This window comes from Megalobrama amblycephala, linkage group LG19 (assembly GCF_018812025.1).
Source record: "Megalobrama amblycephala isolate DHTTF-2021 linkage group LG19, ASM1881202v1, whole genome shotgun sequence".
Lineage (NCBI taxonomy): Eukaryota > Metazoa > Chordata > Actinopteri > Cypriniformes > Xenocyprididae > Megalobrama > Megalobrama amblycephala.
In genome coordinates this window covers 11,965,244-11,979,571 of record NC_063062.1, presented here as the reverse complement: position 1 = coordinate 11,979,571, position 14,328 = coordinate 11,965,244, and the positions used below count along the sequence as shown (strand labels likewise).

At 36.9% G+C, this 14,328-nt stretch overlaps 1 protein-coding gene across 5 annotated transcripts in view; it reads left to right on the top strand.

Moving 5' to 3' along the window:
- Window positions 1–14,328, top strand: part of megf11 (multiple EGF-like-domains 11) — a 141,547-nt gene that overhangs the window by 123,523 nt on the left and 3,696 nt on the right. For 3 of the 5 annotated variants that reach the window (XM_048168707.1, XM_048168703.1, XM_048168704.1), the window contains 8 exons: window positions 554–682; window positions 1,431–1,559; window positions 1,832–1,960; window positions 6,182–6,415; window positions 6,863–6,981; window positions 8,683–8,737; window positions 10,898–10,957; window positions 11,921–12,130. In XM_048168707.1, coding sequence (XP_048024664.1) covers window positions 554–682; window positions 1,431–1,559; window positions 1,832–1,960; window positions 6,182–6,415; window positions 6,863–6,981; window positions 8,683–8,737; window positions 10,898–10,957; window positions 11,921–12,130 — 1,065 coding nt within the window. The remainder of the gene's footprint in view (window positions 1–553; window positions 683–1,430; window positions 1,560–1,831; window positions 1,961–6,181; window positions 6,416–6,862; window positions 6,982–8,682; window positions 8,738–10,897; window positions 10,958–11,920; window positions 12,131–14,328) is intronic. The other 2 variants (XM_048168705.1, XM_048168706.1) reach the window with 2 other exon arrangements.

Here is a 14,328-nt window from a genome sequence, read left to right as displayed (position 1 = left end):
AGTGCCATGTAAATCATGACCACGTCCATTTTTCTTTGACAAATACCCCACAAGCACCGCTGATGGAGACCAACAATTTCCTCAATAAATTACTTGATAGCACACTCTCAATAATTTACACAGCGCAGGAGAGCGGCAATATGAAATAGAGACGAGAGCAACAATGTCCCGGAGAATTTATCGCTTATTCGCTCTTCTCCCTCCCCTCTCGAGCTGTTAATCTAACACTGTTTGCTGTAAGTGAATGGGGTGAGGATTGGCTGTGGGAAAAGTGAAATATTTCAATTATTACTGTAATTCAAAACAGTGATTTTTTCAGTTTTAAATTGACTAAAAGGTCTATACTGTAGCTACGGCCCTCATTTCAATGTGATTTCCTCTTTATTTTGACTTTTTATTTGCAAAACATGCAAATTTTACATCAAATGCATCATTTTGTATACATGTTATGTCAATTAGGGGCCTGTAAATGTGCGATTACACGTGTGTTTTATATTAAAACACAATACACATGTGTCTTAGTCTTTATCTGACGGTGTCTCTGGCTCCGCAGTTTGTCCCATAGGCCAGTGGGGCCCTGACTGCTTGAACTCATGTAACTGTCACAACGGAGCCCAATGTAGTGCCTACGACGGAGAGTGCAGGTGCAGCCTGGGCTGGACCGGCCTCTACTGCACGCAGCGTGAGTGTCCCTCGCACACAGATACACACACATTCACAGTTATTAGATGTACAAACAAACCTCTGTTATACACATACACAAACACTCTCTCCCGCAAATGTAATGAACATAAAGTGACACAGTGACATCTGTTGGCAGTATTTCAGAACTGCACTAGAGAGTTGTGAAATCTCATGATGTTATGATGCCACAGAGTGGTCCTTAATAATAAATGCACGTTTTTTCATGTCAGTCATTTAACTCATTAGATGACCTTGCTCAAGGCTGAAATCAAAAACCATCAGCATCACGCCTGCTAAAAACAAAATCCATCTTTCATTCATTACGTCAATCATTTCTTGATCCCTCCTCTGCTGACAATCTGTTTGAAACTTCTTCTTTTTTTATGATAGCAGTGATAACTCTTTCTTGAGGGGTGATGAAATCAGTTTGTGTTTTGCTGCAATGTTTGCTCCAGTAGGCTTGTTATCTTTAGTGGACAGACTGTCTTTGCGTGTTTGTGTATTTATGTAATGTACTTGCGTTTTCTGTGAATTGCTATTAGTGTCCGAGGCCGTTGTGAAGGGGGAAACACTGCCATGCTAATAAAGTTAAATTAGGTACACGTTACAATAAATTCTGGTCATTTGCCGAATTCGAATGTTGCAGCTTCTTTTACACTCTGGGTTTCCTGTTGCTGGCGCCATCAGCATACACCAACTGTGTGTTGTAGGTTAATGTGATGTAGCAGGATATCTCTTTCCTTCAGGCTGTCCCTCAGGGTTTTATGGGCGAGACTGTGCAGAAGTGTGCCGCTGTCAAAATGGAGCTGACTGTGATCATATCACTGGCCAGTGTGCCTGTCGGACTGGCTTTATTGGGACCAACTGTGAACAGAGTGAGTGTTGTAGCCTCTTTAAGAATGTTGTGTTCTTGTGTTAGGGGTTTGTGAGAATGTCAGTTCGAAAGAGACATTCAGCTGCCCTGATGAGGTTGATGATGGTTGTAATTGATGATTTGTGTGTGTGTGTGTGTGTGTGCATGCTTGTGTATGTGTTCCCCATCCACCATCTCAGGCAGTCGATCACAACATTTGTCTGAGTGCTTGTTTTACACAGTGTTTAGCGGGGGTGTTTGATTAATTGTGTTCGTGTATGTGTTTTTGTACAGAGTGTCCTCCCGGGACTTTTGGCTATGGCTGTCAGCAGCTGTGTGAATGTATGAACAACGCCACCTGTGACTATGTGACCGGAACGTGCTACTGCAGCCCGGGATACAAAGGAATCCGCTGTGACCAGGGTAACACTCTCTTTTATGTCCTTTTTGATGGAAAATTCCAAACATTTATACTAAATGAAGAAACTGGATAAATTCTTTTGACTTGAGCCTCAAAGTAACCACATAGCAAGTCCTTGACACCTAGAACACGCTAGCAACCACATAGCAGCATGTTAACCAATCCAACCCTGCAAAGAACACTTTAGGAACTACATAGCAACACAGTAACAACCACTCAGGCCCTTAGGAACTGCATAAAACACTCTAGCAACAGAATAGCAACACACTAACAACCACTTAAGGTTCACACCAAGCATAATAACTATAAAGTTAAATATAAAATATAACTATAAAAGAATAGCACTGTCCACACCACAGCTATAGCGATAACCAATATCGTTGGGATCACTTTCAGAATGATTTTTTTCCAGCTGAACAATAAAACACTGACAGCCTATCAGAAGTCTTTTCAAAAGATGTAATATAAGTCTAAGGTGTCCCCTGAATGTGTCTGTGAAAAAATACAATCAAAATTTTTTTAACTGCCTATTTTGGGGCATCATTAACTATGCACCGATTCAGGCTGCGCGGCCCCTTTAAATCTCACGCTCCCTGCCCCCCGAGCTCTCGACTATAAGTGCAGTTGTACAGTGCATAAACAAAGTTCACACAGCTAATATAACCCTCAAATGGATCTTTACAAGATGTTCGTCATTCATGCTGCATGCATGGATCGGATTATGTGAGTATTGTATTTATTTGGATGTTTACATTTGATTCGGAATGAGTTTGAGGCTATGCTCCGTGGCTAACGGGCTAATGCTACACTGTTTGGAGAGATTTACAAAGAATGAAGTTGTGTTTATGAATTATACAGACTGCAAGTGTTTAAAAATAAAAATAGCGACGGCTCTTGTCTCCGCGAATACAGTAATAAACGATGGTAACTTTAACCACATTTAACAGTACATTAGCAACATGCTAACGAAACAATTTACAAATATCACTAAAAATATCATGTAATCATGGATCATGTCAGTTATTATCGCTCCATCTGCCATTTTTCACTATTGTCCTTGCTTGCTTACCTAGTCTGATGATTCTGCTGTGCACAGATCCAGACATTAATACTGGCTCCCCTTGTGTAATGCCTTGAACATGGGCTGGCATATGCAAATATTGGGGGCGTACATATTAATGATCCCGACTGTTACGTAACAGTCGGTGTTATGTTGAGATTCACTTGTTCTTCAGAGGTCTTTTAAAGGGCACCTATTATGCCCCTTTTTACAAGATGTAATATTGGTCTTGGGTGTCCCCAGAATGTATTTGTGAAGTTTCAGCACAAAATACCCCACAGTTAATAAATGAGCTGCATATCCCCGCCCTGCCTTTGGATGAGGGCGTAACTTGCATACCTATGGCAATAAACTGTCGGTAGAAGCAGAATGGCTGAGAGTGAGAGACCCGCTGTTTTGTATGGCATTCAGCCGTACATGTTTGAACCGGAATCAGACCCAGATGATGAAGAGACTCCGACAGAAGAAACACAATTGAGAATGGAGCAGGACGTCTCTGAATGGTTATATGATACATTTATGTACTTATAGAGTTTTAATCGCGTCCCCTTTGCAATTATGGATGTGCAACACACACACACACACACACTGTGATAACGTTCGCGCAATTTTTTGAAACTACAAACACAAATACTGTGATAACGTTTGCTAAGTAAACATACACAGTTTTTAATACAATATCTTTAAAAATATATATATATATATATATACGTGTGGATACACACTATACAAACAAGGTTTAAATTATATACACAGACATTCTACGACGACGACAACAACTTTAGACGCATTTGTTATTGAATTGGCTGACATCGACTGAAATGACTATTTGCTCAAAAAACATTAAATACACTTACTTCTTCTGGAGGTGACGTTGGATCGCGAACAGTAGGCAACGATCCACACTTGAGGATTAACTTTGAAGCAAGACCTGCTTTGAATTGACCCTCGTTCTCAAAACAGTCAGTCAAAAAATGATTCGCGCAAACATAAACGTATTTTGGAATTTTGAGTGGCGCCTTTCCTTCGTAAATAAAATCCATCCACTGCGTTTTCAGTGGCTCTGATGTCGGAAGTAAGTGAAAACTACTATGTTCATTATTACATCCCACAACAGAACACTTAGGTTTCTTAGGAGACATTACCGGCTGTCGTTGAAACAATGGAGGATGGTTGACCGATCACCGAGGGCGGGGTCTATGCCAAAACCAGATTGTCAATCAAACCACGTGGGTGGGGCTTAGCGCAATTCTACATCACAGTGAGAGCAATCTTAGAACAGGGCGTTCTGAGACAGTGCTTATGAATTATTGAGATTGTAAAAAAACCACTGGGTGGATTTTTCTCATTCTAGGGTGGTTTTGCTCACACACTGCCAACACACATTTATGGTCAAACACCATGTAAAAGTGAATTTTGCATAATAGGTGCCCTTTAAACAAATGAGATTACATAAGAAGGAGGAAGCAATAAGTTTGAAACTCAATGTATGTCTTTTCCATGTACTGAACTCTTGTTATTCAACTATGCCGAGGTAAATTCAATTTTTGATTCTAGGGCACCTTTAATCGCCGAGGTCCAGAAAAAGTCACAACTGTTTGACAAGTCAAACCTATTTAAAAGAAAATGGATATATGGAAAACAATCGGTCATACCCTCAGAATAACTGTTGAGAAGTATTAACGATGAGATCATCATGCCAGGCTAGCAAACAATGTAACATAAAATAACCTCAGGTAACCAGCGCTAGTTTCTTTTTTGTCTTGCTTCCTTTGCTGCAGTGAAAAAGACTAGGCGTTGTTTTTATTCCACTATATTGACATTGTCGGCTAAATTCAGTTAGATTAGATTGATTACACTAGCTTTTCATTTGAAACATTGCATGCTGAGGACATCTGCTGGTTAAAGCTGTGTAAATGCACCAAGAACAACAAAAACATGTTGTACACACTTTGAAACTGCAGGGCGTGAGCTTAGAATAAACAGACTGTTAACATACGTTGGTGTGGGCGCACATATAGTTATCGTTCTTGGTGTGAACGGGCCTTTAGACTCTTAGCAACCACACAGAACATCTTGGGAACTACATATAAACACACCAACAGTGTTGAAGAAAGTTACTTTTAAAAGTAATGCATTACAATAATGCATTACTCCCTAAAAAAAGTAACTAATTGCATTACTTTTTTGTGGAAAGTAATGCTACATGACTTTTGCGTTACTTTTTCTCACCTGGGCTGGGCTTGATGTTTGTCAAAACAAACAAAAAAAGCTATATTTTTTGCAAGTTTAAAGGCCCTTTCACACCAAAAGTGAAATGTATTCGCCTCAGGCTGAAGGAAATGCAAATTCACGCCTGTAAAGTAGAGGGCGCAGCTCAAACAAACCTTACAGCTGTGATGCCATTCTGGATTGCAGAAGAACAGGACATAGCAGAGTAAAGTTCAACAGTCTTCAGCAGTAAAAACAAAAAATGAAACACAAATGTGTTGTTTATCTAAAGTAATTTTGATTATTAGAATGGCTGAATTGGATCATCAGAGGTCAGCAGCAAAGACACTGGTTAATAAAGTGAGATTAAATACATAAAGTATATTTGTGTAATTTAACAAATTTAATTATGGTTTTTATTCATTTATGAATCTGCTTTTGTGCAAGTGAGATGAGTAAATGGAAGCTTAGATTTAGTCTAGAACTACACTAACCATCATGTTCACACAGCGCACACAACGCCTCTGCATTTACTCACAATTTCTAAAAACATGGGGACAGCAGAGGCGTCAGGGAAAATAAAGTAACTTGTGTTACTTATTTGAAAAAGTAACTCAGATATTAAATTTAAAATTAATGTGTTACTTTATTAGTTACTTAAAGTAATCTGATTACGTAACTAGCATTACTTGTAATGCGTTACTCCTAACACTGCTCACCAACAACCACATTGCAGCACACTAACAACCACTCAAACCCATAGTTGCCTGCATAGTAACTCCCTGGCAACCACAAGTATAATAAAAAGATTTGATATTTATGAAGAAGTGCACTATCATACATGAAACGAGATTAGCATGCACAAGAGAAGTCTTTTGTACCTGTACTTGTTGGAATGAAGTACTCTGATCTACTGTACTTGATTTCAACATAATCATATTCTGTGTCCCAGCGGCTCTAGTGATGGAGGAGCTGAACCCATACACTAAGATCAGTCCCGCCCTGGGTTCAGAGCGCCAGTCCGCGGGTGCTGTCATGGGCATCATCTTCCTGCTCCTGATCATCATGGCCATGCTCAGCTTGTTTGTTTGGTTCAGGCAGAGACAGAGAGAAAAAGGCCAGGACATGCCTAGTGTCTCATACACACCTGCCCTGCGTGTGACCAACACTGACTACTCCCTCTCTGGTGAGAACCTCCTTTGAGAATAATCATCATATATTGAATAAGCTGCTGTGAACAACTTAAGATGCTTTTTACAAATATGACTTATATAGTAGATATTTTTGAATGGTGTGTGAAGTGGCGTTTCTGTCTGCTCAGTAATTGACAGTAAAAGCAGCATTGCATTATGGTTTCCATAGTGCTACCACACTTTTCATACTGTATTCTGATAACCTGCTGAAGTATATTTTAATAATGTGAAAATACTGCGTATCTATGGTCTTTTTTAATGCCAGCTGCATAGATGTTAGTTTTATTGATGTGGCAATAAATGGCTCCACCAATTCCATTAAGTATCATGAATTTCTGTTCATTAACAGGATGTCATGCATTATCAGACAGGAGTTTGTATACTTGTACAGTACGATATGTAGGAGTTTTGAACACTACTGTCTTGCTCTCTCAACCTAGAAACATCTCAGAGCAGCAGCAGTGGCCAGTGCTTCTCCAATCCCAGCTACCACACTGTGGCACAGTGCAACATCTCATCCTCCATCACAAACAACCTGGACGGCACTCTCACTCTTAAGGTGAGCACATTAGGGTCACGACTCCATGTAGGTTCGGTAGATGAACCATTTTCAAAAACTGTATTTTTTTTCAAGCATCAATTTATGGTCATAGTAGCTACTATTGTGCTTGGAATATTACTTAAAAATACATATCCTACAACATGACTCAAAAACAAGGGCGAACTCTGCGTATTCAACTCCTTTAGGTTTATTTGTTGAAGGGAGGATTCAGCATTAATTTGCATCAAGATGGAATAATGATCCGAAGCTGGATATAAAGTTGTGCATTTATAGTTATAATGCCAGACTTTGACGCGCTGTGTGACATTCACTACCATTAGAAATTTTGAGGTCAGTAAGATATTTTTATCTAAAAGGATGCATTCAATTGATCAAAAGTGACAGCTAAGATATTTATAATGTTACAAAAGTTTTCTATTTCAAATAAATGAAAAATATCACAGTTTCTACATACAGTAAATATTAAGTTAAATATGTGCTAACTGTTTCATCATTGATAAAAATAAGAAATGTTTCTTGAGCAGTAAATCAGCATATTAGAATGATTTCTGAAAGATCATGTGACACTGAAGACTATAATGATGCTGAAAAAATTCAGCTTTGCCATTGCAGGAATAAATAAAATTTTTAAATTGATTAAAATAGAAAACAGTTATTTTGAATTGTAATAATATTTCACAATATTTACTGTATTTTTAATTAAATAAATGCAGTCTTGGTCAACATAAAAAATATTACCGCCCCCAAACTTTTAAACCGTAGTGTACATTAGACAGTGAGGTGGGACCAAATGATGTGTTAAAGGCACAATATGTAATTTTCGCCTCTAGAGGTTGCTTATTTAAAACAAAAGCATAGCTTGATGATGTCGTCATCTTCACTTCCACAGCCAATGGAAAGCAATCTGATGGGCAGAAATCATGTTCATGGATGAGCTAATGTATTAAAGTTTTATTAACAATATGGTAGTATGAAGCAGGATGGGGTGAGAGCCGCTGGAGCAAATGCTAATGATAGACCCCTGCAATGCACACCGATCTCGAGTTTTGCTTCAGTCAGCTGCTTTCACTCTTTTCGTTGTGTATGTGGGGTAACGCAGCGCTGTTTTACATGGTTAAAACAGTCATACTAAATACATTTAAGTGTGTTGAAAGTTGTTATAATGTTACTTTGTGCGTTCGCACGGTGGCTGCAATGAGAGACTTGTTGCACTGTGCAGTAATCTAGATCGATATTAGTAAAACTGAAAATCGAAGGTTATGATGACCTTATAGATGACCTTGCAATGGATATGACGTCATTGACAAGCGACGTAATGACACGGTGAGTGTCCTGGTTAAAATTGCTGATTTCTCTGGATTTAAACATTGTTGAAATTGTTTGGGATAATGTAAGTACACAAGTCAACAAAATATATAAAACTGTTCTAGTGGTTTTTTTTGGAAATTTTAATTTAAAAATCTTATCTTACATATTGTGCCTTTAAAGTTCTTGTAAAAATAAAAAGTAAAATTTGTTGTTTTTCTTCAGACAATAATTTGCAAGTTATGTAATCACGCCAGTGAGATCAATTTTATAGCTTAATTCAGTCTTAATGAAACCAAAAAAGGTCAAGAATCTTGCACAATTTCATCAAGTCTATCAGGACAATGGTTTTTTAAAGTGTCTTTGATGTTTTTTGTCTCATTTTCCCTTTAGAAAGGAGACAGGAACAGTTCAGAATGGAGAGCGTACTGCAATCTCAATGACCTGGGTCAGTGTCCTCACTTAATTTCTTATCTCACCTCCTATTCAAACCATCTTCTATCTGTTCCCTTCAGACAAAAGTACTCATGCATTTTGAAATGGATCAGATATATCATTCTTTTCTCCGCTGAGCCTATTCTCCAAAACAAATAAGACATTTGTTTTCCATTGAGGCACCAGAGAATTAAACTACTTACTCATTCCTGGGGGTTGCAACGAACACCAGACGGCGCTTCTGGCACTGGAGCAAGACCTCCGCCTGCTGCGTTTTTAATAAGCCCTTACTTTAGGTGGCACATGCACGTGGTGGAAGGTCAGGCTTTACCTATATTATCCAAGGTCACTCAGAGTAGGGGGGAGAGAGTTCGTTACCTCTCTGACTTCCCATCCCAAGCCACCTCACCCCATTATGTCTACCTGCAGGTCTGCTGATAAGGCTTCGGCAGGGCATACGAGGCCTCAGAGACTCGGGTTGGGTATTTCCATCATATTCTTTTGCAAGTCCATAGAGGAAGTGAAATAGGGCCATGAAGTAATTTCACCTTTTTATTGGAAATTTCCCTGATTTCTGATCACAGTGTTTATGAGAGCTGTAATGTAAACTTGTAGATGACAACCTGTTTTATAAATGGGAAGTTATTTCAAAGCTTGAGCCAAAAGTTGTTAAATTTTGATAAAGATTACAAATGAATCGTTCACTGTAAGACAATCTGTGTTAAAGTAAATGAGGCCAGTTTTGAGTTCAAATCAAGTGAAAGTATAAATAGTTGTCTTCTTTAAACAGACTAAACTACATTACATTTAGAGAAAAGACCCATTTGAAGAGTGAACACACACTGTTCCTCTGCTGCTGTCATGTCACCATGGAGACTATTCACTGAGTCAATCCAAATTAATATTCCACTGGCTTTATCATTGAGGATTCAGTGCACTGTTTCAGCATTTTCATTTATCTATCTTGACGTCACTCTAAAGGCATGTCAGTATCTCTGGGTAGTCAGCTGAGAAACGTGATGAGTAGAGATGTGATTTGGTTAAAGGTTAACTCATAGTACTCATAAGAGTGATTAAGTTGGGTATTGCTTAAGCACTTGTTTTTGCTTTTATATGTAGGCCTCTGTGATGGAAAGAAAGACCTTCCTGTGTTGTCTTTTTTTGTAGTTGGACTTCGGAGTTCATCTTACTTACCTGCCTGCCTTTCCATGTTTTCTGTTAATGACATTTTGTTGGCTAATTGCAATAACATCTTCATCATAAAGTCAAATAATCCAACCATCAACCATACAATAATACTTCAGGTGTTCCCCTGTGTGCTTAAAGTAGAGTCGTTCAGTAAATGTTAATTTGTGCAAGAAAATGTACAGATATATATATATATATATATATATATATATATATATATATATATATATATATATATATCTTTACATTTTCTAGCACAAATTAACATTTATATAACATATATATATATATATATATATTAGAATATATTAGATTGATTATTTATACAAATATATATGTGTAAACATTGTTTTATTTGAAAGTGAATGTAAAATTAATTTAAAAAAATTGTAAAAAAGCACATTTTAGGTAGAATTTGATTTTATATGTTTGACCCTGGACCACAAATCCAGTCATAAGTCGCACAGGTATATTTGTCGCAATAGCCAACAATACATTGTATGGGTCAAAATTATATTTTTCTTTTATGCCAAAAATCATTAGGATATTAAGGAAAGATATTTTGTAAATTTCCTACCGTAAATATATCAAAAATGTATTTTTGTGAGTCAATATGCATTGCTAAGGACTTTATTTGGACAACTTTAAAGGCGATTTTCTCAATATTTTGATTTTTTTGCACCCTCAGATTCAAGATATTCAAATAGTTGTATTTTGGCCAGATGTTGCCCTATTCTAACAAACCATACATTAATGAAAAGGGTATTTATTCAGCTTTATTCATGTATAAATCTCAATTTAAAAAATATGACCCATATGACTGTTTTTTTTTTTTTTTTTTTTTTTTTTTTTTTACTGTATTTTTAATTTAAAAATACCATGTCGTGTCATTGGGAGGTTTCTGTGAAGCTTTACCAATTATAATCATCTATTTATGTTGTTGAGTCATGATTTACTGAGAATGTGTTTTCATGTGCCTCATTAGGAGTATCAAGAGGAGACACACTTACACTGAGGGACAACAAAACCACCCGAATGGCCAAAGGTAATAACAATGTCCAACATTTTTATATTAATAAATTAGCGCATACTGAAATAATACATTTTATTTCAGTATGCGCTAATTTATTAATATAAAAATGACTCAGAAAGTGTATATTTGTATATTTGTTCAGACTTAAAGTAGTGTGTATGTGTTATGAGCGTGACAGTGATCATTTTGTACAGTAAAACGGTTTAATTTTAAAAGATACTAATATAACAGTAAAGACTACAGATGTGTTAATATGTATTTTGCGATATTGATAAGTATAAAGTCAAGATGATATGATGTCAATAAAGAGACGCTACAAGCTGCGTTTGAGGAAAGCCACTGATCTTTTCTTGTGTTTACTACTTCTGATAATTCAGGGGTTTTTGTAATCTGTTTACGTGTTCCACGCCCGGGACTCGTAACACGTTCAATTTTTAAAAATGAAGAATGATTTTCGAAGATTGGTCAAGTCAGTTATACAGTGATCACACTATATCCTGGATGTGCTTGTGCCTCATTTGCAAATGCGTTTCTGTTTCAGTTGTGCAAAAGATTTATAAATACTCTGTTGTGTCATCACTTCCTTTATTCTACAGAGCACAACTTAATCTCTTCCTCTTTATTTCTGGATGATGTACATAAGCAATACAGCCAGCGTCTATCTTTTACTCTCTCTACGCTAACTCTTCTTCAGCTATATTAGATGTTAACTGCTGTAACAAGATTTTCCAGTGCGGTTTAACAGGATTTCACTGGAAAAATCCACTCTGGGTTGCTGTTTCTAAACAGTACATTGTGGAAAAGTGCTTATTTTGCAGCTTTGACTAGAGATTGTCTTGAACGCAACTTAATTTTCCTATAGTTCTTTGTATATATAATAACATTTATTACATTTTTCTCTCCCAGAGGATGATGTGGTGATTACATTGAAAGAAAATGAATATGTGAGTAATATCTCTTCTGTTATGTGTGTAGATTACATAAAGGCCTCCATGTGTAGCTCCAGCTCGTGCTCCCTAAATAGTGAGAACCCGTACGCCACCATCCGAGATCCACCCAGCCTGGCCTGCAAGCACACTGAAAGCAGTTACGTGGAGATGAAGTCTCCTGCGCACAGAGACCTGACCTTCTGCTCCAGCACTAGCACAACCCTGACCACTGCCAGCAGGAACGTCTATGACGTGGGTGAGTCTGATGAAAGCAAATGAGTACTTCCTTCTTATATAAGCTCTCCAGTTTTCTCATTTTTCTCTCTCAAAACACACGAGTTGTTAATACAGTTTTAGTACGAAGTTGAAAACTTGGAAGCACTAATGAGAAAAACAAACTGCAGTAATTTCTATAGAAAGACACATTCAGGGGTTGCTCATTTTTTGTTACAGCGTAAAAAGTAAAGCCTTACTACTGTTATTAGTGTAGCATGGAGACCGGGACATTGGAGATTTAAATCGAATGCAGATATTACTTTTGCTTTTGAATTAGTGGCAATTTGTGGCCTGCAATTGTTTGAACGGTGGGTTCATTATTATTCTTAATGAAAAACACAACAACAAAACAGTACAATGACAAACTCACTTATAATAAACATAGAACTCTTATTAACAAAGCGAATAACCGTGCCACCAGTAACACTGACTTTTTTTTTTTTGCCCTGTTTGCTTTTGTATTGATTTGCTACTTACACAATTATTTAAATAAATGTGACCCGCTCTGGCGAAATGAGTCGGAAGTCGCAACGTTCTATTTTAAGATATGGGCCGATAATGTGGAAAAACAATGAAAAAATTGATTTTTTTTTTTTAAGCTAATTTCAAAGAACAGACTTTCTTCTTACGATCGAAACGTTGCTAATAAAGTACCTTTTTTATTGCTTTGCAAGTTGATACTGTGCGGGATTTTCTTGTTTTTTCATATTTTGACTACACCAGTCTTTTTTCCTACGCACCTATCTATCACCTACAGGTGTGCGACGCTGATTATTCAAAGAACAGACTTTCAAAAATAATCTCCCAAAGTTTCGTAGTCCAGATAATTGAGTAAAGGTATTTAAATGGCTATTAAATTTGACATGGTCTTACTAAATTCGCTGGAAATGAACTTCTCAACTCCTCTCGTCACTTATGAGCATTTCCCGGTATCCCCTGAAACGTTACTATATCTGCTCTACAAATATGGTGTTACACGTTGTATAGAACCAATCAAAAAGCTTAGAAATGTAAACACACTGACATAAATGCTGATTTTTATCAATGGGAAGCCCCGTTTCGACTGACAGGCACGCGAGAAACTTTCTGATCTCCTCAGAAAGATTCAAGTTCAGTACTGTATAGTGTAGTGTAGTATACTGTGTGCAAGTTAGTTCTGTTTATTAATAATATTTGAGAAATGTCACTGTCAAAAGAGAAAAAAGTGACCAAAGCTTTAAACTCACTGGAGGCTGCTAACCTAAGCTCTGCTGCTCTCACTTTCTCTCTCTCTCTCTCTCTCACTCACACACACACACACACACACACACACACACACACACACACACACACACACTCTCTCTCAAGCAAAAATGTAGCACCTCTGTTCAATCTTTCAGATTTTAGTAAATATTTGTAAAAGTGCCTTCTAAAATATTAATTCAAATAAATACTTTAAAATAATTTGAGCTTCAGCCTGGTTTAATAGCATTTATATAATATATAAAAATGTCTTTGGTCAAATTAAGCTGTAAAATAAATAGTTTATCCCTTTAAATGCAATGGATTTTGAAAGATATCAACAAAAAAACAGGCAAAAAACTCTAAAAGCGATTTTCTCAGTTTTTCAATTGGAAAAAGAGGGCAGATGACCATAATTCAAATGGGTATATCTTTAAAACCATTCAAGGTATGACTTTGAAGCTTCATTTTAAAGCTTATTGTCTCATCTTTCCATTGATATCAAAATCTCAATTTTGAAATTTGGGTCACTGTGACTCATTTTGCTGGATCAGGTCACAAATGTGCAAAGAAGGCTATTTTATTATACACTACACATAACCATGTCTTAAACACTGGGGGACCAAAGGTTTTTGTTTTTTTTTTTGCTTGTGGGGGGTGGGTGTTATTGAGTTATTAGTCTTTTTATTTAAAGGAATAATTAAAGAATTACAAGGGATTCTATTGTAGTTATGAAGTGATCAATTTAAACTATTTGCGCATAATATATATATATATATATATATATATATATATATATATATTTTTTTTTTTTTTTTTTTATTTTTTTTTTTAAATGGGGGGGGGGCAATTTGGTCATTTCTAATTATTGGGGGGACTTGTTCCCCTCAATGTCTATGGTGGTTACGACACTGCTGTCTGGCCCAAAAAAAAATTCACTCTAATATTTCATTGGAC